This window comes from Colius striatus, chromosome 3 (assembly GCF_028858725.1).
Source record: "Colius striatus isolate bColStr4 chromosome 3, bColStr4.1.hap1, whole genome shotgun sequence".
Taxonomy (NCBI): domain Eukaryota; kingdom Metazoa; phylum Chordata; class Aves; order Coliiformes; family Coliidae; genus Colius; species Colius striatus.
This window is the reverse complement of record NC_084761.1, coordinates 56,168,440-56,194,925: the sequence shown is the minus strand read 5'-3', so window position 1 is coordinate 56,194,925 and position 26,486 is coordinate 56,168,440. Positions and strand designations below refer to the sequence as shown.

The following is a 26,486-nucleotide window of genomic DNA, read 5'->3' as shown; positions in this document are numbered from 1 at the left end:
AAATCATTATATTTTTATTCATATTTTTTTAAAAAATCAATGATTGAAGAAATAAAAACAAGTAGAACATATTCTTTCATTATAGGTAGTGGAAGTAAACTACTTTTTAAATAGCTTGCAGATTATGATATGCTTCAAAGTTGAAAATTCCAGTTATACACAGTTTTTGTATATTTCCTTTCATAAAAGTTATCAGTTTATCCTTCTTTAGTATGAATACTGTAGGTGGTGACAGTCACACCCTTATAGTGTACTCAAGAAACAGAACCAATGAAAGTATTGTATCCATGAAAATGCCATGACAGCTAAGAAGATTTCTTTAGGAAAATATGTAAATAGACTGCAGAAAAGGCAGCAAAAAAACTTAGGGGGCCCAAAACAAGACACAGTATTCTGTATGTGAACTAAGTCAAGATATTGATGACCAGCATTCAAAAAAGTTGTGATTCATATCAATGTTTAAAGACAAAATACATTTAAATAGTTGAAGAAAAGAAGTAAAACAAATTAGGAAGAAACTTCTCTTATGAATTATATATCCCATAGTTTGCCACAAAAGGGTTTCTTTTTTCCTAGCAAAGCTTAGCAATATGGCCTGAAGACCAGTATAAAAATGCCTGTGTTGACTAGCACTTATTTGTTTCCTGTATGAACTCTAGATGAGAGTGCACCAAGTACAACTACATATAATGTGGAAGATTGTATTCTTTACCAGGAAAAGTTAATAAAAGTTTTCTTTTAAGAAATTATCCTTGACACTATCAGATTTACTTTTTATGCAAGATTTAAGCACATTTAGGATATAAACAAAAGACTAGTATCTGCTTTCTGAGAACAAACTCTTGTGTAATGGGAAAATGAATGCACATGATCGAATGACCAACTCACAAACAACTATCTTTTAGAGCTGTAGCACTCCAACTTCCTATTAATAGAGCAGCAAATAACCTATTGTACTTAAGTAAAATTTTGTTTCAGTAGGTGGAGAATTATTTCGATGCATTTTAAAATGTTTTTTGTCACTCTGTATCACCATTTCCACCACTGTCCAATTTTCCTTTCTCAGAGCCTGATTTGAGCCTTAAGTCAATGAAAAGCAGAACCCTTCATAAGACATTAAATTTGTACATCTTACTGGTTATTCACTTTTTATCAAAGACTTGAGACTGTTAAACCTGTAGAATGAAATCTGAGACCAAGTACCTTTGGTAAAGGCAAGTATTCTCAGTGTCATTCAGATATTCCTTAGATCCGAGAGATGAATGCTCAGAAAATATTCAGAAAGACAGTATCGTTTCGAAACATTTACTCTGTTAGCCATGCGGTATTCACAGGAGTACAAAACCTGATATCAAAATAAAACATCTTATTTTAACAGTGTGTCCTCCTTTTTTTCTTCACCCTCTTTCAAGTTGGAAACGTGGGTTTGGCTCATCATCTGTTTTAGCAGTGGAAATGCCACAGCAAAGGAAGAAAGGAAACCTCTTCCTGATAGCATTTTTGGCTTGTCCTTGTAAAAATAGAATCAAGTATCATGGGCCCTCCCTCTCCATGCAGCAGCCAAGGTTAGCCATAACCTCTCCTTCAGTGAGAAATCAATGTTTTTAATCTTGAGTGTTGATTTAAAAACTGAAATACAGTGCATCATATTGCTTTTCTTCCATATTATCAAGTCCTTTGACAGAGATCATTCTGATTTAAAATAAACCACAACACATATAGCACCAGGTTTGATAGTTTAAAAGTGATATTTTGCATTAATTTCAAATGCCTTTTATGGTGAATGAATCTCAGTCAGTGTAGTGGGAAGTGAAAATATTAATTTTAAATTTGTTGGTCCTCTAACATACATGTTATACATCTGTCTTCTATTTATACTACCTTTATATTCTTAAGTAATTCATGAACCCAGCAAGAATTAGTACTATGGTAGTATTGTAACATGAAAATTATATTTCTACTTTAGATTTTATGAGCTTTGCTCTAGGCTGTTTTTGATAAACAGTAATACTCTGTAAAAGCTCTTGTACACACCGATACATAGGCTGATTTACTTCTTTCCTTGGGACACTAAAAGAAAAAAACATAATTAACATCACTCCCGAGACTTAACTTTTTTCATATGCTAATTTTTTTTCACTGGAAATATTTTTTCAAATGAATTTAAATGGTATTGCTTAGCTAGAATTCCATTTTTGTCTCCTGCCTAATAACAGGCTGATTCTCTCCTTTTATGCTTTGAGAATTGTTGTCATAAAAATATTGGAACTGTCTACATATGTCTGTTCTTGTAGTCAGCAGGATAGAGGGAGGTCAGCTGCACTTTGGGAGTTTCATTTGAAGCATTAATAGTGCTTCAGATGCCAGATCTTAAAATTGGTGTCCCCTACAGGCAAAAAAAAAATCTAATATTTTAATATATTTGTTTGCTTTATATCTTTTCAGTGTGATAGTCACATTCATCTACTGCTCTAGAATGTGTAATTTCTTCCATGTATATGTAAACTTTCAAAAGGGATTCTGTGCTTGTCTTTGTAAAAATATGTGGTGTATACATAAAAGGTTACTAAAGTACTATCATAATCCTGTAATAGCATTGGAATTATTTGTGTGGGATAGATGTCATGCATAACTAACTTTTTAATATTTCTGGTATTTATATCCAGCAATAATTATGCTCATCAATTTTCCCATGTTATCTTTTACATTCGTTTTTCTTTCTTCTTTGGTAGTAATTTATTTCATAAATGTCCTCTTTCTGAATCAAACAAATCATGTTTGTTTTGGTGTTAAAGATTGTGCATTTAATTATTTGTAACTATTTCTAATATGTTCATCTTGTAGCCTTTCATGGAATACAAGATGTCAACTGTTAGACTTCACAAGTTAAAACACTTCCTTTAAGTGACTTAAACAGAGGCACAGAAATAGAAAACTGCAATAGAAAGCAAGCTCCTTTTAGTCAACATAGAGCCCAAATGCCAAATAAATATGCAGATCGCAGTGAAGGTTAGGTTAACTCACAAAGATGAGTGATGAAAATGAAGCTTCAGAGTTGAAGTTTCCTGATTGAAAATGATATGTCTAGGCGAAAAAAAAAATATCTGAAGTTTGTTGATAAGTAGAGGAGAAACAATATAGAGAAAGGCGCTTTCATAGTAAGTTATTTTTAGAACTTAATTATACTATTTATAAAGCTGGGAAAAAAAGAGCTAGTATTATCACTATAAGAAAATCTGGTATCTTTGAGTTTACAAACATTAAACAGTACCTTTTAAGAAATGTTATGTGTAATTTCTGATTTTGTACATTTCTGAGTTTACCTAGTCTCTCAAGATTATAAAAATATGGACAACAGAAAATATGACTATGCTTTCTAGCAGCTGGACAGTAAGAATCCTGCTACTCCTTTTGTCTTGTTCCAATATACATCTGTACCCAGAAGCAGCCACATAACTGCTCAGAAACAAAGAGTTAGAATTTCGCATAACTGCAATTCAAGATTGCCAAGGGCAGAAGCCTTTAACATAACACACTAGAAAAACTGTTTGTGTTTACTGGATATTGTAGCATCTATAAAGAGTGAAAACATTGATGAAATAATCCTAAACCAGCAAAACATTAACTTATGATCCACAAAAAGAGAGTAAAATAATGAGGTAGCTACTTCCTTTAAAGACACACAGAAGGGAATTCCACAATATGTGAACTTTGTGACATTGTGGCTACATTTCTCATTTCTAGTGTCTAATATAAAAAAGATGTGGAATTACTCATGGGGGAAAAAAAAGCACCTTTCTTGCTCCCAGATTGACTGAAAATTGGTATGGTTACATTTACATTAATATCATATCAGGTTTGCATCAGTGAAAATATGAAGATAAATCAGACACCATATGTGCAGCTCCACACTTAATTACTACAAGAACGCTTCTGTAATGAAGATTATGGCATTGTTTTGAAATTTGTTTCCTCCTCTTTATCCTTGCATGTATGTTATTTCTTGCCATCTGGAGACAATATTATGAAATTAGAGTCAGTGGGCAACTCTAACAACAGAAGAATATTAATGGTAAAAATCTGTACTACTGAAGAAGGCTCCTAAATTGCTGGATGCTCACTAAGGGCTGTTATGACCCACAACATCAGTCTAACTTCTTTTTCTTGATATGTAATGAAATGAAACAGCAAACCCCTAAAACACTGCTCTAGAATGTCGCATAGAAAAAAACCCAACTTTGCAGATGTCTGCAGGATGAAAACCTGTTACTTCTGTCAAGATAATTCAAAGACTCCAGACAGCAGAAAATTCTTCCATGTTACTGTGGGATTCAGGGTCAAGTTTATAGTCACAAGAAATAACCATGTCCTAAACTTGCTTAAACAAGATTTCAATTATATTTTAAGTATGTTGATTTAATCTTTTTTGTGTTCACCTTGACAGAGTAGAGCAAGTAAAGCCAAAAATCAGAAAATAAGCTATGTATTTTCACATTGTAACTAAATAGATTGGTCCTTACTTTACTCTGATACCTATCAGGAAAATGAAAGGTAAAAGTATTAAACTGGATTAATCATCTTCCAGGCAGTCACTAAATAGAATTGACAAAATTATTTAGAAACATTCTTTGTCTAGTTGAAGACACTTTTCCCATGCAGTGTGAAGATACTGAAACAATAGGTGTTATGCATAAGCAGTGTAAATGGTCTAACTACTGAACTGTGTTATATGGAGACCAGCTTAGATATCCTTTAATTTGCCCAGACCTAAAAAATGAAAAGAATGTTAAGAAATACCAAGCAGCATGTGCTGGAAATAAGATTAGAAAATATTAGCAAAGCTTTCATAAAAAAATCAAAAAACTTCTATGATTATAAGACTTAGAAAGTACGATACTATGAAACAAAAACATAATTTTTAAAGAAGTGTTAATTGATCTGTGTTTGTGTCACTGTAATCCCTCCCATTGTGTTATACCTATTGATATGTCAATATATCAATAATAGACTGTCTTTTCCTTCTGTTCACCAATGGGGTACATATGAGTGGGTGGTGAACTGGACTAGGGAGCTAACCTGGCCAAAAACTAACATTTTCCTCCACTGTCCCTCACCTCAATTGATTCTTAGTTACAGTATTGTAGCATAAGATCAGCTTAAACTCTCATGCAACAAACCAGATTTCTTCAAAATTGATTTGAACTAGTGTGTTACTGTGGACATATAGTAGTCTGTAAAAATAATTCTCCAAGGTAAAAGTTGAATAGAACAGCAGAGTGCTATGAGATCCAGGTAACTACTCCTTAACTCCCTCCCCTATCCCCCAAGACATAGTTTTAAGCTTTTCTGTCAGGGCTACTGGTGGGACACTTTGTCCCTCTGGTATGAATTCAAGCGAGTGATGACAGCCTTATGGAATGTTATTCTAGAAAGTGTTTGCAGGAAAGCAAACAGTGCTATAGCTACATTTATCCTTCTGGACATGTTTCTGATATCCCATTATGGTTTAAAAAAAAAAAAAAAGGGAGATGGAAAGGACTGGCTTGCCTAGCTTTCTATAAAATGCTTTTTCTGCAGTAGTTTTTAAATATTCCCTTTCTGGATTTGTGTCTCCCTTGGGCTTTTAGAATAGCTAAAACTAGGGCAAAATGAAGACCTGAATACAAACTGTCTTTCCTGGATAACGCTCAAACAGTTCAAGTAGTTTTGGAAATAAGGGATAATTTTGAATTGTTTTATTGACACTACTTTCTTTTTATTCATATATATATATACTGTATATTATCATATTGTGCACTCAGAACTGTGGGAAATTCAAAGGCTCTAGTACTATTATGAACTGTGAATAGGGAGCAGTACCTAGAGGCACTTCTCAATTGGAACTTGAGTTGTCAGTCAGGCATAACATAGACAAAGCATAGGAGACTGCCCAAAGCAGCCAACTATTGGGGAAAAAGGAGCAATGGCTTAGCTCTTGTTTCCAAGCATTCAACCTGGAAGTTGCAGCCAATGGTGTGCCAGCACTGAGTGCTGGAAATCTTTTAATAAGTGAGAAATTAGGTAATATGAGAAGCATGCACTTCTACAAGGCATATCTTCTCTCCTTCCTTAGCATTTGGTGGATGTCAGGAGGTTGGGGCATTCCTTTTTTCGACAGTATCTAGCAACAGGACAAGGGGTAATGGGATGAAGCTGGAACACAAAAAGTTCCATTTAAACATAAGGAAAAACTATTTTACTGTGAGAATGAGAGAGCCCTGGTAGAGGCTGCTCAGGGAGAGTGTGGAGTCTCCTTCCTTGGAGGTCTTCAAGACCCGCCTGGACATGTTTCTATGCGCCCTGATCTAGGTGGACCTGCTTCTGCAAGGGGGTTGGACTAGATGATCTCTAAAGGTTCCTTCCAACCCCTACCGTTCTATGATTCTACCATCCTATGATCATCGCTTTTCCCCTCATGTCCTGTCTTATGCTAACAATAACAGTGATCCTGATTCATCAGTATGGTCCTCTGCATCTACTGCATTTATCCTTCTTTGGCATTCTTCCCTTCTTCCTGCTGGAACTTTTTATTGCTACAGGAATAATCAGTCCGAAGCCTAGCTTTGAGAGAAGACTTGACTTGGGTTTGCCATCAGCTGTGATTTGAGATGACCTGTGTGCTATCCTCCAGAGCAAGATAGAAATTTTTATCATCTCTCTTCATTGAACATACAAATTACCTCATTTATGTGATTGCATGCTTAAGACATGGAAGATGAGAAATAACAGGTGGAATTTTCTCTCTACCCGTAGCCAGAGTAATCTTACTTTTCCACCATGGACTGAAATAAGAGATGTTGAGAATATGAAAATTGTATGAAAATGAATGATATGAAAGTGATTAATTAAAGACAAAAAACAGGCTTTCTTTCATCTGAATAGCATCCATTGAGGGTCTTTTATCTGCTTAGTAGTCACATAGGAGCTGCAAAGGTATAAATGTGATAGTTTCATATTGCATTACATGTTGCTGAATTACATGAAAAGCCTTTTTTTTCTGCATATATAGTCTCATTCAGCAGTGTTTGTGGGAATTTTTATCTAGATAACAGGAAATATTTGAAATTGCTAAAAGGTAGACATTCCTAGACCTTTAAAGTACAAAAAGAGGAACTTTCCATTCTAATTGTGTAGGGATGTTTACCTGACTCAGCGCTGAGGGTGCATTTATGCCAGCAATAACTGATTCATCAACAAAGGACGTTTGTGAGGCTACAGTACATGGACATTTGCCTGAACTATCTGATCAATATTTGTATCTGAGTAGTAGAAATGTAGTACCGGCTCACTGTTATAGAGCGGTGCATTTCATAAAGGTGTCTTAGACAATCCTAAAATTTATGTTGTTGATTCAGTGTAGTAGGTTTGTGTAGGCAGGTTTTAGTAGCGAATTGCTACAGGGGTGGCTTCGTTAAACAAAGACCTGCTAGAAGCTTCTCCCGTATCTGATAGGATCATTTGCCAATCAGCTTTAAGATGGACCTGCTGCTGACCAAGACTGAGCCCCTGGGAATAACGTATTTGAGAAGGGGTAGAAGTTGCTTCATAGATACAGAACTGCATCAGAAGAAGGGAGTGAGAATATGAGAACAATTTCTCTGCAGACACCAAAGTCAGTGAAGAAAGAAGGGGATGAAGCACTTTGATTTCTTGTTGAAATGTATTTTTTTGTCTGTTATGAGGTCCTTAGTAATCCTAGCAGCATGAATGGTCAAAACTAGTTCCAGACAATTTTAAATTAACATTTCCCTGTATTTCTATTGTATAAATAAGACTAAAGTCTATTACCTTTCTGCCTTTCCAAACAAATATTTATGTAAAATATTTAAACACTTTTTTTAGTCATCAAATGAACACAAGTTTTTTTGTTAATATATTATACAGTGGTAGTGGAATAGAGATAAAAGTCCTTCCTTTCAAACACCACCATATCACCACTGTACATCATCTGTTCCTTACGTTATTTTGTATTATTTCATTCTTCCTAGAAATGCCATTTTTTCTGTAGCTAATGAATTATTGAAAAATCTCTTTAACAACACATTTTAGCTGCAAGCTTATCAGAACATTGTAGATTTTCTGGTTTACTGTAAGCTTTCCAGAACTCATTTGGAAGGCTTTTTTCATGTAGATATATTAAAGCAGTATAAAACTATACAGAATAAAACTCTGTAGAGTAGTATAAGTCAGTTAAAACATAGAAGAAAATTAAGATTCTAATGCTAACAAATGTGATTGTGTGCATACAATAAGAGAAATGCATTATTTCATTAGAAATACCTATGCAAAAGATAAAGAAAGTTGCAGTTGTTCTATGAAAAATTTATATGACCTATAATGATGCAATAAATTTACTATAAATAACAGAATTTTAAAGACCAAGTCAGTTATCACAGTCAAACAGTTTTTTCTTCATCAGGTATGACAGTGCAGGGTAGGGGTTTTTTGTCCTATAAAATTTCACAACGAAATGTTTTTGCTTCATATTCTATTCAATCTTTTCGTTTCATTTTACATAAGGAGTGAAGATCTTTCTTTTATTCACTTGAATGTTAACATCCAAGTGAAGCAGTGTCTAGCAGACATCAGAGTTTCAATTCAAATTGAGGTCAAACTTGTTCCCATATTATTCCCAAAGTGTGCAACTAAGCTGACAGGTTCTGGATAGTGCCTCAGTTGATGGATCTAAGAAAGCTCTTGAATACAAAACTTTGTGGTAACAACCCAAACCAGCTTTATGACTGACAGAAAAAGCATAATTTTCTGTATTTCTTTCTGACTACACTGAATTCAGGCTCATGAAGAAAGTTGACCTTTGTGGCAGTAAGGAAAAACAGAGATAAGTGACTGCAAAGCAGCAAAGAAGAGAGGTGAAAAATTTTACATCAGTTAAATTATAAAAGAGAAATTGCCTATAATTGTTTTAGCTACTTAAGTGCAGACTACTTTCCTGTATTTGTATATTTCTTGATCTATATGGTTAGACACAGACTGTTTTTTTAAAAACAGTCACAGCAACTTTGGATTTCATTCATTTTAGTTAATGGAATTGTTTTCCATCCTTGTGAACCTTCATTGTGACTATAAATAGCCTTATAAATAGGGTAAAATTCTGGACCAAACATATGAAATATGGATTTTAGAGTTGTATTCATGTATTCAATTAAGTCAGGATTTCATCTGTATTCGACTTAATTATATCAATGCAGGCACTGGGGGAGAGCACTGGAGGGCAAATGTATTTTTCATTCAGTCCTGATAAGGACAGATTGCCCTCAGCTACAAAAAAGTCCTTGTTTATTTAAAGAGCTGCTACATTCACCAGTCCTTTTGGTCACTGATTGACATGTGGCTCAATCTAATGATACCAAAATTGAAGTGTGTCTTTATTCTCTGCATTTTGATGATTATCAGTGTTTATACTGTTATGCATACTCTGCTCCAACATATCAGGGTGCATTTATGTCCTTTTAAGTATTCATCTGTGTTTAAGGAGTCAGGGAGCTCAGGGTTCCTTGCATATCATAGATTTTCTCATATCACATTTTTTTCTGGTATGTCCTCTGGCTATCTCCCCATGCTGTGAAGGCTGCTGAAACACTACTTCTCCTGACGCAAACTAACTACCTTCTGTCATGTTTGTGTTTTGGCACCTGGCTTCTTCTTTATGGTCTTGAGCCACAGTCTCCAAGTGGGTTGACTTTAAACCATCTAAGCTATTGAAAAATCCTTTTTCTGAGTAACAAAGATGAGACCCATCTCTGTTGACTAGAGCACTTCAACAGAGAAAGTTTTGTAGATGTAAAGATATAAAATTATAATATTGACAACAATACTCATTTAGTAAAAAAAAAAAAATCTCTAAATTATCATGGTAGTTTGAATTAATGGTAGGCATATTGTGGTTTATGGTTCATTTAAGCCATTCAATAACACCAAGTTTTTGATATTTTTTTTGGTGACTAATGTTTTACCTAAACCCAAAATTTCCTTGAATAATAAAAGGAACAAGTATGGGTGGTAGATTAACATATCACAGCAAATGAGGAGGAATTTTAGTATTTTAATTTATGAGCTTACTTGTTTTAAAGAAAATTGTATCTTGTGTAGCCATTTTGCCTTCTTTAGTATCATAGTTTTTCTCAAAAGTACACTTTATGATTTACTACGGAAGTGTCAAAAGCTGTTGTTTTGTCTTACATTAACGTTCACAGTATTTTATTGAAGAAGATTAAAAAAATAAAAAGCAAAATAATTATCTTTTCTGACATGGACAGAGCACAGTTACACAGTGGTATGTTAGGTGTTTATTGACAAATTTCTTAAAATGCTAACAGTAGAAAAAAAATTGCCTAATTTCTGAGCTGTCAGATTCTATATTTCTGATTTAATAACATACAGCAGCTGAATTCCTATTGGTTCAGATACTACCATGATGATAAACATTAATCTTCCAGGATATTGAGGAACCAGCTGTAACTAGCTTTCTTAATGAGGGAAGAAAGAAACTGCCTTATTGACAGTATAACTTTCACAAACTTGCACTTACTATCATATATCAATGATAGTAAAAACACTAGTTTCCTGAGATTGATATGGAAGCCTTTGGAAAAAAAATAGATTGACATGCACAACTCAGTTCTATTTAAAAAAAGCTCCTCTAAGATATGTGAAATATAGTACCCTCTTTTCATTCTGCTTTCCCTAATATTAAAGAAATTGTGAGACTGCAGTTCTGACATCATGTAAATAACATGATAAAAAGATTTGAAATTGCCCTTCCTCATTTCCTTGTAATTCCTTGAAACCTGACACTAAGACATCTAGTGTCATCCTTTAAATAAATAACTGTACTTAAAATAGTAAGATTAAATTAGAGCATGAAGTTAGTAGCAAAGCTTTCATGTACTAAGTGTTCCTATTGCATCCACATTTCATGTGTTTAGCCCTTTCAGAAATGCCAAAGGCACACTCAGGCCACTTGTGTCCAAGCTCAAGAAAGCTGCCTGTAAGTATTAAGGCCCAGTTCCAAAGAATCAGAAAAGCCCTGGACAGATGCATCTTACTCCCATCCTCCCCCACCACATACTTGCTGTCTGTGCTTGTGTTGTTATCCACCAGCACGTGATGGTGTAAGCAGTGTGAGGGCAGTGAGAGAGTAACATCAAAATGCAGGAAAAACCTGTCCCTTGTGCTGGCTGCTCACCAGAGAGATGCCCTTGGGGCTACATCTCAGAGCTGCCTGACATGTTTGTAATGTCTACACAAAGACCAAGTGTCTCTTTGTACAGGACCAGGAGCACAAGGGATGGCATTCCACCTTCTGCTTGTGCAGCATGATAATTTTGCAATTTAAATCAGGAAAGGGGTGAGGGAGAGGTGAACAGGAGGCATGAGAAGGCAGGACTCATTGGGCATGGGGAGTGCTTTTCATGAGATTTTTTTTGAAAAATGTATTTTTCTGCTCATGTATTCCAGAACATTGGCTGTCAGCAGCATTGCTGGCTGTTGCAAAATGACTATGCCAGCCTCTTTCCGTAGGTGAAGGATGAAGAGCGTGTGCGTGCTTAGTCAGTAGCTGTAGCCACATAAAGTAGCTGCTGAGAGACAGAACAGATTGGTACACAGATGTACGAGCTGTTGGCTGCTGTCGCAGTACTGTGTTCCACTGTTGCAAGACCCATGCCTGCTGTACGTAGTTAAGGTGACCTAACAACTCTGGTTCAGAGCACGGCTGCCATTTCTGGAGGAGAACTGGAGGGTGACAGCATGAGGTGTGCTGTACTGAAAGCTGGCAACAAGTCCTGGGGATGAGAGCTGCCCTCACAACACTGTGATCTGCTTTCCATGTAGCAGTTTAATGAGGACAAACTTTGCTAGATATTGATTATGGCTGCATTCACAGAGACAATCCAATACTGTGATTACTTTGTAAGAATCCCAGTTTTGGTATGGTATCACTACCAGCTTGAAGATCTCTCTTTTGAGATTTCCGAGGACACAAACTGTGTGAAGACATGGGTGTACTAGGTTGTGATACAGTGGAGGCAGGCTGAGAGGAGAAGACATACTTTTGGCTAAAACTTCTGCTACTTGTTCAAAGCTCAGGGTATGTAGTAATTTGTATTTATACAAAAAACACCTTGTCTGCAGATGTTTTTCTTTTCAGAAGCCGCAATAGTAGATAAAAGCATTTTAAGAAAGGGCAGTAGTATATTCTTTCCTGGCAAGTGTTTGCATCCATTGGTATGTACCACAAAGTCCTCAAAGTCACAGGCGATGAGGCATGGTTTATGTTTATTACCATAGCTGTATGATAAACCTATTAATAACATTGAATATGGGGACAGAACTTATGCTCTTTTTCTGATCCAAACAAACTAGACAATTAATTTCATGATTATTTTCTTTCAGATTAATAGTATGTAAAAGACAGATTGATATGTCCTGAGGGCATCCAGTATTACTCCTTGATATGTTGAAAATGACCTTTTACATTATATCAGGTTAATATCTGACATGTCTTCTCTCTTAAAGCTAGGAGGAATACGGTGATCTAGACAGTATTTAGGATTTTATTTCTATACCTTGTAAGTGCATTAAGCTGATTAAATCCGTTTATTAGGGTGTAATGGTTGTATTTTCCAACTGATATCCAACCGATTTTGCCAAATATCCTGTCTTGTCGGCATTTAATAATACAGAAGAAAAGCATTGTGGTGATTTAGCCCCGTTTCCACCAATTCATAATATCACTCCCCCTCCTAAACTGGACAGGAGAGAGAGAGAAAAACATGACAAATGGCTTGTGAGTTGAGATAAAGATGGAGAGATCGCTCAGCAATTAACGTCATGGGCAAAACAGACTCAACTTAGGGAGAAACAGGTTTGATTTATTAAAGAAACAATAAGAGCAGGGAGATGAGAAATAAAAACCAAATCTTAAAACATCTCCTCCACCCCTCCCTCCTCCAGGACTCTCCTTCCTGCCCTCCCAGCAGTGCAGGGGATGGGGGATGGGAGTTATGGTCAGTTACAGATGGACTTTGCTACTGCTTCTTCTCAGGGGGAGGCCTCTTTCACACTTCCCACTGCTACACTGTGGGGTCCCTCCCCGCGGGACACAGTCCCTCACAAACTTCTCCAAGCGTGGGTCCTTCCCGTGGACTGCAGTTCCTCACGAACTGCTCTGGCATGGGGCCTCCCACGGGGCAGCGCCTCACACCCTGCCCCAGTGTGGGTCATATACCGGGAGACCGATCTCTCAGATATCAACTACTCCAATGTGGGTCCCTCACAGGATCACAAGTCCTGACAGCAAACTTGCTCTGGCGTGGGCTCCTCTCTCCCCATGGGGTCCAAGGTCCTGCCAGGAACTTTCTCCAAGGTGGGCTTCCCACAGAGTCATAGCTTCCTTCAGGCATCCACCTACTCTGGGATGGGATCATCCATGGGCTGTGAGTGGGTCTCTGCTTCCCGGTGGCCTCCATGGACTGCAGGGGGACAACCCACTTCGCCATGGTCCTCACCACATATCACAGGGGAGCCTTGTCAGTGCCTAAGCACCTTCCTCCCCCTCCTTCTCCACTGACCTTAGTATCTGTTGAGATGTTTTCACATTCTATCTCCCTGTTGCTGCTGCAGTTTAGCAACTGCACAACAACTACTTCTCCTTCTCAAATATGTTATTCTAAGAAGTGTTACCTCCATTGCTAATACTGGGTCAGGTGTAGGGTCCAGCTTAGAACTGACTGGCCCTAAACCTATGAGCTACACAGAAATGTTCTGGCAACTATGTTTAAAGAAGCCACCCCTGTAGACCCCACCTCCCGCTACCAAAAAACCTGGCCCAGGCAAAATCACTACAAGCATAATAACTCAAGAATTTATTTGAAAGTGGAAAATTTCTTAATTTTCAATTTCTATACATTTTTAAATAAGGCATTTGCATCTATAGGTATCTATTTTCTCTCCTGATATAAACTCTAGCTAAGCAATTTTTTTTTAATTTGATAAGGTTTTAGTACACTGTGTATGTATATACATTATCAGATTTGGAGGTGATTGTGTATAATATCACAGAATCATAGAATGGTAGGTTTGAAAAGAACCTTTAGAGATCATCTAGTCCAACGCCCCTGCCGAAGCAGGTCAACCTAGATCAGGTTGCATAGGAACGTGTCCAGGTGGGTCTTGAAGATTTTTTTCAATCTTCTCTGTGAAGATTATAGCATGGAGAGAGGTGCCTAATATATATTTGCTAAGCTCTTATAATAGCAATGTCTCTCCTAGTCCAAAAATTCCAAAGGAAGACTCAGACAGAACAAAATTTGTATTACCAATGAACTGCTGGGAAGATTTAGAAAGCATAATAAACTTTGAGAGGAAATACTTAACATGGTTTTCTATAATATATTAATCATGATTAACTATTCATAACAAATGTGTCAGAACTTGAATTTAGTTTGTTTTCCACAAAATATTGAAATTGCAAGGTTGAAAAGTACTAGCAGGAAAGAAAAGGGAGATGGAGGTTTGCTGCCTCCAGCTCAGGTGACAAGGTCATCAACAGGGATAACTGTGGCAAGTGTATGAACTTATAATGTAGTTTGCTTAAAAAAAAACCACACTGAAAAATATCTTAATTAATTGGTATAATACTTTTTAACATATCCTTTTATGGAAATAAAAATAGACAATATTTTCCCTCAATACCAAAATTTTTTGTTGCTAGTGGCTTAGAAGCTGAATAAATGAAACAGTTATTTTCAAAGTAGTTATTCCTTTCTTACTAAATGTAATATTTTCGTTAGTTTTAAGATAAAACGGGTGATGTGCATCACACACAGCATAAATATCTGTGATTTGTGCATATACATAATGCAGTATGATGTCTATCGATCTAACGTGCCTTTGCTTACAGAACAATGTATATTGAATTTACTAGTGATAACTACAGTTTGAAGAGGTTGGATGTTTAGTTTATGTAAGTCTGTTGGCCTCAGAGTTTGTATGTATGCTTAAATCCTATCCCTTGAATGAATATTATTTGAGAGTTTGAGTACAAGAGAAATACTGAAGATTATTCAGCCTCAGTTACAAGATTTGGAAACACAAAGAATTTGATGCTATAAAATCAATAGCCCAAGATAAGTAAAAAAAGGCAATATATTATTGTATTCAGCCCTTTTTTTTTTTTAAAGAAACCAGTGATTTAATTATAATGGAAGATCTTGCAGCATAAACCACTCCTGAGATAGTCAAAAAGTCTGGAGCCTGTAAGATTCGTCCCAGTTGCTCTGCTGAGCAGACTAAATTGTGTTTGATTGCATTGTACCAAATGTATTCAATGACTGCATTTTTAATCAACAATGTGTACCAAGTAGAATTTTACTAAGTAGAATTTTCTTTAATGGAATGGAAGTATTTCATACTTGTGCTTCATACTTTTCAATAGAAAACCATGATTAAATCTTTCTTCTTTATAATTCTGACTGGAACAATATTTTTACCTCATCTCAAGGATGAGGGTCAGCTTGAAGAATACATATACTCTCACAAGAGAACTAAGCCATAACCAAGTGTATCTATATGAATGTCTGCAAAGTGAATGTAATAAATCAATACTGTTCTAATTAAGTTTTTGAGGTAATAATGATTCGGGAAATTTTATGAAAAGATGATGATGGAACAGTAACACAAGCTACAAATTCTGTGGGTCAGAACAGATTACTTGCTTGAGGAATAACCTTTTTTTCTCAATTCCCTTACCTGAATGAGGCAAGTGAGATGCCCTAAGCTATTCCATCTACCAGTTCAGAAGTTACAGCTCTCCCAGCAGTGTTCCTCACCCAAGGGTTTTAAGCAACAAAATTGCCACGGAATAGAAGAATCCTCCTATGGATAATAACTAGTCAAAAAGTCAATAGTGAAAAGGCTGCAGTGTTCATCCTATTCAAACACTCTAGAAATGCTCTGAAACCTCAGATGACAGCTGAGAATTGTAAAGGAAAAAATGATACTGAAGAACTTACTGTACACTGAGTAATAAAGAATAATCGTTACCTGTTCTACATCCTTCATTCTATCCCTCCTCAGCTTTTAAGGCAAATCAAAGGCTGACAGAGAACAATGTAGAAGAATCCCACAATATGGATCAGTTTAATGAGAAAATAGCAGGTGAAACTCACATGAGGAAAAAAAAAAAACCTATCACCCTTATTATTTCCACGCAATGAGGGGAAAAATCCATTCTCTATTTATATGCAATGCAAAGCTGTAAAGGAGCTGTTTACATTCAGAGGACATAATATATGGGAGTTACTGTTAAAAGTTGTCTGAGAATTTCAGATCAATGTTTAGTGGCAGACAAATCAAACATATACTAAAAGATGTGTGGATTTTTTTGTTTGTTTCTTTCTAACCCATAAGTTACATTATATATTTTTTAAGTTATTATGTGTTTTGAAATTTATATGAAAAACTAGATAATTCAGGTTATAAAATGTATGATAAATTATATATATGAAAATCTTTTTGAGTATAAGGTTTATTTGGAAAGAGATAGTGAATAACAAGTAAAATATCATGCTAAGTGCTTTGTGCATCACTGTTTTGAATACTTTATTAGTTTTTGTTTAAATTATTTTAAAAATAAAATGCTATGAGAAATGTACAGAGAAAGAAACAGGAAAACCCAGAGGTAGAAACTGGTATCTCTTTGAAGAGTGAGTAAACAAGCTAAATTAAATAATAATTGCTGAGTGATCTCCCTGTCCTTATCTCAACTCATAACCCCTTGTTAAATATTTCCCCCACTGTTGTTTTGGAGGTGGAATGACTTGGTGGGCATCTGACACCCAGCCAGGGTCAAACCAACACAGTAATAAAAGGTACGCTTTGCTTACTAGCTGCTTAATGACAGCACTTGGTGAAGTAGGCGAAAAGTAAAATAAACATGCAGGATGAAAACCTTTTATATGTTAGAGCAGTGAAAATATGGGATGGAACTGCTTGTTTCTGATAGGCCTTAGAAATGAGGTAATAAAATATATGAGATCAAAAGATGTATATGTTAAGATGTCTAGCAGAAAATTCATAATTATATCAATCAACATGTAAAATCTTGTCTTATCTTTAAATCCATCTAGGTCCATAAGAGCTCTATTGTAATATTTTGAGCCTATATTTACTTAGGTGTGTTGCATGAGCAAACACATCATTAGTAAAAATGGTAAAGGTCAGAAATGTATCTACCTGACAATCTAATTTCACAACTTTCACAGCACAAGCAAGTTCATTACATTGCTTTATGGGTGATGCCTAAGTGATGTGAAAAACCCTAGAAGAAAAATATCAGTGCAACAGCATTTCACTGAAATTGTCAAATACAATTGAGTAACACATGCTTATTTCTTGGAATGTTTCTTTCAAAGCCGGTCTCTCCCCTGCTTTCTCTCCTGTGCAGCTGCTTAATCTAGATCCTAAGTTTCAGTCTATGGCAAGTTCCCTCAGAGACAGAAAGTGAAATTAATGCCTTATTCATCTTTCTATAAGGTACACACACCATCTCCCCTGCCCCTTCCAGAGTTCTCAGAAATACATATACTGTCTGGTAGATTAAAGTAGAACTTTTTTCCCCACTTTTCCAAACAGTAATAGCAGAAAAATTCAAAAGACCAAGTTGCTTGTACTCAGGAGCTCTATATATGTTGAACTCTCATGATTCAAAATATTTATTAAAATTTGTATTAATAATGCTTAAAATCTTTGATTGGCAGCATTTTTCTGTGAAACATAGTTTTAATTATAACATTTAACTGTATTAACAATTTGTTTGACCCTGAATTTCCTTATGTGCATTTATCTCCTGCTCTTGTGAAGGATACATTTTTAATATAATATGCTGTGCTCTTAAAGGCATTCTAAGTAACTGTAGTTTTTCATACATTCACATTTAATGACCTGTAAAAAAAGTTTATCACAGCTTACAATTCAATTACATGTCCATCATGACTTGAAACACACAAACACACAAAAGTAAGAATAAACATAGTCATATAATAAAAAACCTAAAAACAACCACTGTACAAGTATGTAATTTACAAAGTTAAACATACAGGTGAATACTATCCAAACATTGAAACAACAAATTCTTTAAGATTATAATTAATGAGTAAACAAAATCTAGATTATTAATACAAATCTGTGTTCAGAAATGTGTCATTTTGCCCCAGAGTTCGTGGTTATAAGCATCCTTTAAAAACTCACATTTCTGATTGTTAAATAACTATTAAGAAAAATGTACAAAAGTCCTTTATTTGCTATTTGTGCTGTATCTCCAAATAGAAATAAAAAGTGTGATATTTTAGGTAACCTGAAGATATAGAGCCCATATCTGCTTGCCTATAGGAAGAGACAAAATCTGGAATAGTAATGAAGCTTTGAAAAATATTTTTATTCATTCTTCTGAACTCAACAGTGTAAATCTTTAAGGATAGATATATTTTTTCTTAAAATAAATACTTAATAATAGCAGTGTTTTAAGAACTGTGGTTTTGGTAGCAATTTTAAAATAATCACTTAAGTTGTTAAAAAAATTCAATGTAAAATTTATGATGCTTTATTTTATTTTTTTTTAAATTTCTAAAAAGACAATGGTCCTAAAAGTTAACTTCTTTAATTTACATTTCAAATGTTCATCCAAGTAACAAGTAATGAAGTCAGAAACTGAGCATGTTATAATTTTCTCTTCTTATGGACAAGTACAAAGGAGAAGCCTTTCAAGGTCAAACAATTTTTGAAACTATAAGGACTCTATTCCTTTACACCACATGAGACTAAAATATATTGAGTTTCAATGGGAAGATGGTGGAATGTGGCTGCCCTTACCATCTTCTGTGAAATGACTGTTGTCCAACCTAATTTTCATCATAAGGAGAGATATATTCCACAAGTGCACAAAGGGACAAAAGTTCAACTGTGCAGAGCTAGTTTTAACATGCATAACTGCTAAACTAATCTGATTATGACCTTGAAAGTCAACAATAAACTCTTTTTAAAAACTTTTTTTCAACACACACAAATAAAGGAGTGTTTTATTTGAGATTGAAAGTCAAGATTCTGATTTTTTTTTCCTATTGTAATGGATTTATTGTTCCAATAACAGTGATACTGAGAACTTACACACAGACCGTGAAGGAAAATGCCATTCCATGACATATTTGAATTCTCGGAGATATTAAATATTTTTTTCTGGTGTTTCAAGTCATTGAGCTAGAGTTTTTGTAATAACCCCATAGTAAAGGTGCACTGGAACATCTGATTAGCAGTTCTGTAGAACACTTTTTCACTGTGTCACTTTCTGTCATCACTTTAACATCCAGTTACTGAACAGGTGTAAAAGGAAAAGCCTTAAGTTATGTAAAATATCCCTCTGTAATAGGATTTTTTTTTCTTTGTTCAAATCATTCACAGCTTAATATATTTTGCAAGATATCTCCTGGAAGAGAAACCTCTAACCACCACACCTCTATGAAGTTATATTGTCTTTGTCCAATCAAAAACAGTTCTGACAAATTTTCTAGATTTTTTTCAGCATTGCCTGCAAGGATTTTTTCATAAATTTCAGTATATAAGTATGTGAAGGCCTTTAACATTAGAAAAAGTTCTGTGCATTTTTTCAGATTGTTGTGTATCTCACTTTGCCATATCAGTATCTAATATCCTAGTTTTAATTTTAGTGGGTCACACCTTAATGTATCATGTAAACTAGATAATATAGGAAGAGCTCATCAAACCAATACAGTTTGGTGTACAAATACTAAATTTTTGTTTAGTCAAATAAAAAGTACTTTCTGAAAACCTTGTTTAAAATATACCAGAACATTTGAATCAGTGCAAACTAGGTTATTACAATGACTGCAGGATCACAAACTCATGGCCAGAGTGCAGATAAAGAGAATTCTATAACTGTTCATAACTGCATGCATACCATACTATAAGCAATCTAACAGATAGATATTGGTATTGACTGTTAAAAAGCAACTTTATATTTGAAAGCCTGAAATTATTCGTTTAACATTCTGGTTTAATATTAAAATTGCAAATAGGTGAGTATCCTTCTGCTAGTTTCTCTTTCCACGAAACAAAAGCCTGTATCAACTATTAAGAGTGGTAGTGTCCTTCCCCTTCCTAATTTCTTTATGTAACATTTCAATTTATGAAGGAAAAATAAGTGCAAGCAGTCTGGAATTTTATGCTTTGCAGAAGAAAAAAATTGGATGTAAATAGTATCTCTTTCAGTTTTCAGTATATCATAATAAAGTTTCATAGGTTTAAATTGATTTTTAGTGTTCTTATGCAAAGTTCAATAGGTTGACATTGCTTATACAAAGAAGAATAGTTATTGAACCTCTTCTGTATTCACAGTATGATACACTATGCTATGAAATATCCATTAAGAACTATTGCAAAATCTCCTCTAGGATGACATATTTTTCTTGATAAACTTATAATAGTATTTGACGAGTATGAAACAAAACATATGTACAAAACTTTACCAACAACAGCATTTGAAGCAACTATTTCTGAAGACTAGCAACGTTCACTAAATGTGATTAATATTAATACAGAAGTATTTACATAGTTTCCTGAAATATCCTGTGACCTAACAGTCCTTAAAGGTGTCATGTGCAGTTTTGAATTTGTTTCTAACAAGTAATAGAATGCATTGTGTATTTACTTGGTAGTGTCTTGCCAGTTCAAGTCATCTGCAACATTTGTGGGATTCTGAAACTGAAATGGCTGAAATCTAAAACCACTAAAAGAAAAGTTTTTAAAGTAATCAACTCTGACTTTTTCACTTTATTACAGTAAATTCTGTGGTAAGGTGTGGGGAGTTTACTTAATAGAATGGAAATATTCTTATAATGCTGAGATATCTCTGACAGACATACATTATTTTATTATTTTTTATTATTTTATTAATGCAATTTGAAAATTCCTCCAGAATATTGGAAGAAAATAATTTGTTTAAATTTTAGTCTTCAGTGCTAGTAAGATACAGACAATAATAGACATATGCTAGATATTTAACATTTTTTAGGTTGAGAATAGTGCATCACAGAAGAGCATGTTTAAAAGAAAAAACTGATGAATGCGTCATTAGTGATGATCTTTATTCCCTCATTTTGACAAACAACTGAATTTTTCACCACTGCTTTTCTATTCTATCCAGGTTGTCTACTCAGTGAACCTCTCGTATGAGTGTTCAATAGTGATAAGAAAATGTTTACTTCAGCACAATTGAAATGATATTGTGGTCCTAAAGATTACTTGATAAACTTTTTGCTGTCGTGCCAGATGAATGACTATTTCTACTACATTTGTTCAAGTCCACAAATGAAATATCAGTATTGTAAACTTTTATGATATGACTTCTGCCAAAGTAATATTGCAGTCTGTCACTGAAATGTTACATTTTATTTTGACAGGAACAGACCTGTAAAGATGTTTATGTGGTGGTCAACTGTTTTACTTCTTGGATGCATTTTGCTGGGAGGAGACGGGTGGCCAGCCAAGGAAGGATACGACTACAGACCCTATCAGCACCTAGTAAGATTACGCCACAAGGTACAGCACTTCTGGTGTTTTTTTTCCATGATCAAGGGGTAAATTGCATGCCAACCTTGTATTGTTTGTGTGTTTTGGAGCAATGTCAGAAATCAACTTTTAAAGTAACAACACCTGAAAAAGTATAGATTGATCTGACATATGAGTAGGAGCTGTTTTCATTTGAAAGCCCAGAAATCTTTCAAAGATAGTGAGCTAAGCTCTGTTCTAGTTCCACAAGTTAGATTGTATATATCAGCAGGAACTGAGAGAGACAGGAGAATGTCAGCCTCTGCTTAAGGCAATAGTTTGTCCCAGTACTCACTGGGTTTCAGACCAAGAAGTAACCAGAGGAACTACCTGTTAAAGAACTATGGTTTTCAAGTTAACTGATCCTCAAAAACTTGTCTGCATGAAGTAGATGTTCATAGTGCTTTCTGAATTGAGGAGTTTTGAACTGCAACATAATGCAGATGTTTCCTGAGATACTGGTTCTCCCAGCTTCAAGCATTATGTGCTATTCTAACTTTGCCCATGTCACACCTTTGTCATGAATCGAGGACTCTTAAAACAGTTCTCAAGTAACAAATCCTTCTCATCTGATAGCTAGAAGGTAAACTGCCATGGTGGACCTATAAAACAAGGAAAAGGTCTGTAATATTTCCATGGATTGTCTGAAGGTAGCATATATCTGATCAGTTTCTTCTTGGCATAGTATTCATGGAAACAACATCTGAGGAGGTGTAAGGCCTACAATTAGACCTTTACTTTCCCCCCTTCTTCTGAGTCTGAGTGCTTCAGCCAGAAAGTCTGAATTATAGCCAGAAACTATAAATGTTAGTTTCTATTAATGTTTCAAGATCTGACCAGTTTAATTTCTCTACAGTTTTTAGAAAATATAAAAGCTATTTCTTCTTGGCACTCAGTTTAAACAAACAAAGAAAAAAGTAAGTTTTAGTATAAGTTTATGCATCCTTTAGAGAATGTAATTCAATTATAAAAGAATGCATCAGGCTCCAGGCAAGTAAATATGCAACTATAAAAGCATGCAGGGGTTTACACTGAGTATTTTGCAAAATTGGAAACTTTGCCTTGTAGCAATGTACCTGAAGGAAAATGGACATGTGGCCTACCCAGACTTTGGTTTTTTGAAACCGTAAGCTGCATGAGGCTCAGATGCAGGCCTCAGACTTTATCTATATCAGACAGTGAACAATGGGCCTGAAGAATAGTTAAGGATGAGTTGCTTATTAGAATGTAGATTTGAAGGCAACTGTGTGTGTGGGAAAGAAACTGTGTAAGCTTAGAATAGAAAATAGATGAAAAAGGAATTAGATAAAAGAATGTAGAAACTGCTACTATCAAGATAGTTAAGCTTAACAAATCATATTCTGCTATAAGTCACATGAACAGAGTATGATAGACTGAGCTATCCAATCATAATAGAACACATCATGTATTTAGAAAAGAATAACATATGTAATGTAATTGAATGCTAAAATAAACAGCTTCTGCATTGATCATATTGGTCTGATGCATGGTCCGTGAATCCCATCCTACGAGGTGGTCCCTCCATTGCCTTATTAGTTTACTTCCATTTGTCAGCTTTAGACAGTTGAGAGAATGCATTAATAATTTTTTGTGTTTCTGTGTGTACCTACTGGACATTTAAAAGAAGGACTATATGCTCACATTTTTCAATGAAATAATATTCAAATATATCATTATCCTCCTCTACAGATAGCATTGGTTCTTGATTTCCACAGGTTTTGTTTTTTTTTAAATTTGTAATAAATTAAATATGAGGAAAGATACTTTAACAATTATATGATATCTCATGGTACTTCAGATAGAATAGACTAGAATGCATAACTAATTTAATTCTTACTCCACAGTTGTATGGACTGCATATCCTTCATCAATAGTGAAAATAGGTAGGAGAATCAGTATTATTGACAGAAATTTTCAGTACTGCAATGTGCACAGCCTGCATACAGTTTTTCCCATAGAAAATAATTATGCTGCTTTTAAGAAAGCAGCATTTTCACTGGCAATCGAAAGAAGTATTTTTCGGTCACAAATATGACTGTTTGTTTCTTTATTTAAAACAGTTCAGAAAACCATAGTAAAATATGCTTTAAGTATATAGATAACTAATTTCTGAGTCTGGACTGCAATGACTCCTTTGCTAAAGTCAGAAGAGTCTGATGGTATGTGAGGTTGCCATGGTTTGACACTAACAAAGAGTTAGTTCTAGTCCTGTGGAAATTGCTGATTTCCCAACTTTGCTCTTTATATCCTTTAAATATGCAGCAATTTCTTACTGTGTAGGAATGTATTGTTGTGTCTTTAACTTGATCTGACTTTAACTTGGTCAGACTACTTTTCAGCAGACTTTTTAATTTAGCATACGCTGTTATACTGAAAAATTTCCACTTTGAATGTTTTTTTGATTTTATTATACATATTGGAACTGCTCTAGTATTACAGTGAAATTTTTAATATCCAATAACTAAGATGTGCTGATGACTTTCAAGTATTAGGGGTTTTTTTCTGTACATTTTCTAACAAAATCTGCAACAACTTATAAAACATAGGTCTAAGCACTTGTTGCAGTTCTTGTCTAAATTATAATATGGTCCAAACTATAATTATAATAATTCATTATCATGGACATTATTATGTCTACAAAGATCAAATGTTTGGCCGCATCATTTGTGTATGAAATAGTCAAAACCAGGGAGAGACAAGTTGACTTGAACTAGAATGGAAAAAGAACTTTACAAAGCACTTCTGAGAATTCTAGTCATTGTCTCCCCTTCTCTTGTTAATCTGACACGACTTAAATTTATATGGTTATGCTGAAAAATATTAGACTATATCTGAATGGCATGTGGATTTCTTGTTATGCCAGTTAATCTTTGGTTCTTAATTTGTCAAAACATTGGAGAGGTTTGTAAGGGATTTTCCATTTGGGAGTCTTCTTGCATTGCTACTGAAGTATTGTAAGAAATTTGTTAATACCTAGGTTCCCCTGTGAAATCATTAGGACGTACTTCTAGCATCCTAATGAATTTTCTTGTAATTTGCATGGCTCTGACAGAGAGCAATGTGTATGCAAGGTCTTCAATGAAAGAGTATCTGCTCTGAGATTTCCAGGTATATACAGGCAGGTGGCAGCCAACAGAATATTCTCTGATTATCAGAGGCTAAGAAATACGGAATATGGCCTGTACAAACATACATACATTCCAGAGTGTGCCAACTCTGCATATCTAACACATATACTCACAAGCCTCCTCTGCAATCCGGATGATTCACATGATTTAGCAGAAAATAATATTAATAATGGTGCCTTATTGTGAATGATATCATTATGAGTATGGTGTTTTTGGTTTTTGTCACGAGAGGCAATCTGTGAAGATTACTAATTTAGTCACCGTCACTTGGATACCTTTTTCCTTGGGCCCAGTTATGATATTAGGGAGTTAAGACCATTACACTCATTATAGTCAGGATGGTAATGCCTATCTAAGAGCAAGCACTGACTTATCAGAGGTAGCAGGGTTAGGAGGAGTTGCAGAGAGTGGCATGTGGGTAAAAGAGAGGAAAGTGTTGAGGAAATCAGGAATTTGTCCTGCTTCCAAGCCTCAGCCTTGACTAGGGCTTCGGCCTATACAGGAGCTTCAATCAGGAAAGAGCTTTTTGTCCAACTGAACATGTGGGTACAGAGGGTCAGCAAAGAGGATGTACTTTGTTTTTAATGGCTTTCATGGACATTTTCTAACAACTGATTTTGCCATATCGATTCAAGCTGTTTCCAGTCTTGTCCTTATTTTGTCTTGTTTCACCAAAAGGCTAATGGGACCGAAGACAGATGGGCAGCAGTCACTGTTGTCTATGTTATTTCTCTAGACTAAAATATTTCTTTTAACTTTCTGTGAAAAAAACCCTGCCTTTTTCACTTTTTCTCTCTTCCTCCCTTTTTATTGTTGATATTTGCTGCTAAATCAGGCAGTTCAACACTGGTTTTTAATAATTTAGGCCTCAGGATTAAGTCATTTTAGAGGTGTTTCGATTAGATTAGAATGAGGTCCAGTTTAGAGGTGTTTAAGTAAAATTGACTTTGGAGGAAACAAGGCAAGAGAAAAATGTAGAGTGGTATAAGCATACTCTCCCAGTTTATTAAAGACAAATTTGAATATATAAGCACAAAGCATAGAATACATGTTGTACTTTAGGTTTTTCCCCAAGGGTTATGAAATGTTCTGCCTCAAGTAATAGCACATTCTGTGTTACAATGAAACATCTATAAAATAAAGGCAAGATGAGTGATCATTTATTTTATTCTGTTTTCATTTAAGGTGTCATAGCCAATACAGAAACACAAGAAAGTAGGCCTTCATGATTATAAAATAGCCTGAGTTTTCCTCCTGTGGTCTAGTCTCAAAGCAATCTGAGTTTTATAGTTCACAGTGTGTTTATCTGGGAAGTCGGTTTGCCTGCAGGATCTGAGAAGTCATAAAATTTGATCCTCTAAAATCCTCTGTCCTAGTGAGAGAAGGTAAAAAAAAAATCCATTGCAGAAAGATGCAGCAATGAATTTTGAGGTCTAAGAACAGAGCTTTTCATGAGCGTTTCAGTCCTGCTCTCAGCTCTAAGGTAACGAGATTTTTTTTTTCCCTTCTGAGGCCCTCTGAGCACAGTATCTATGTCCTATGCAAATCCCAGAATTTCATTTAACCAACAAGACTCTTTTTTATTTTTTCTCCCCTTTAAGCATTTGGCTAACTAACTAACTGTAGTCAAGAAATGAAACTTTATGAAACTTTATT

At 35.0% G+C, this 26,486-nt stretch overlaps 1 protein-coding gene across 3 annotated transcripts in view; it reads left to right on the top strand.

Moving 5' to 3' along the window:
• The first annotated feature begins 21,549 nt into the window (after positions 1-21,549).
• The window catches only part of FSTL5 (follistatin like 5), a 296,370-nt gene continuing 291,433 nt past the window's right edge, over positions 21,550-26,486 (top strand). For all 3 annotated transcript variants that reach the window (XM_061992991.1, XM_061992992.1, XM_061992990.1), the window contains exon 1: positions 21,550-21,672. In XM_061992991.1, coding sequence (XP_061848975.1) covers positions 21,550-21,672 — 123 coding nt within the window. The remainder of the gene's footprint in view (positions 21,673-26,486) is intronic.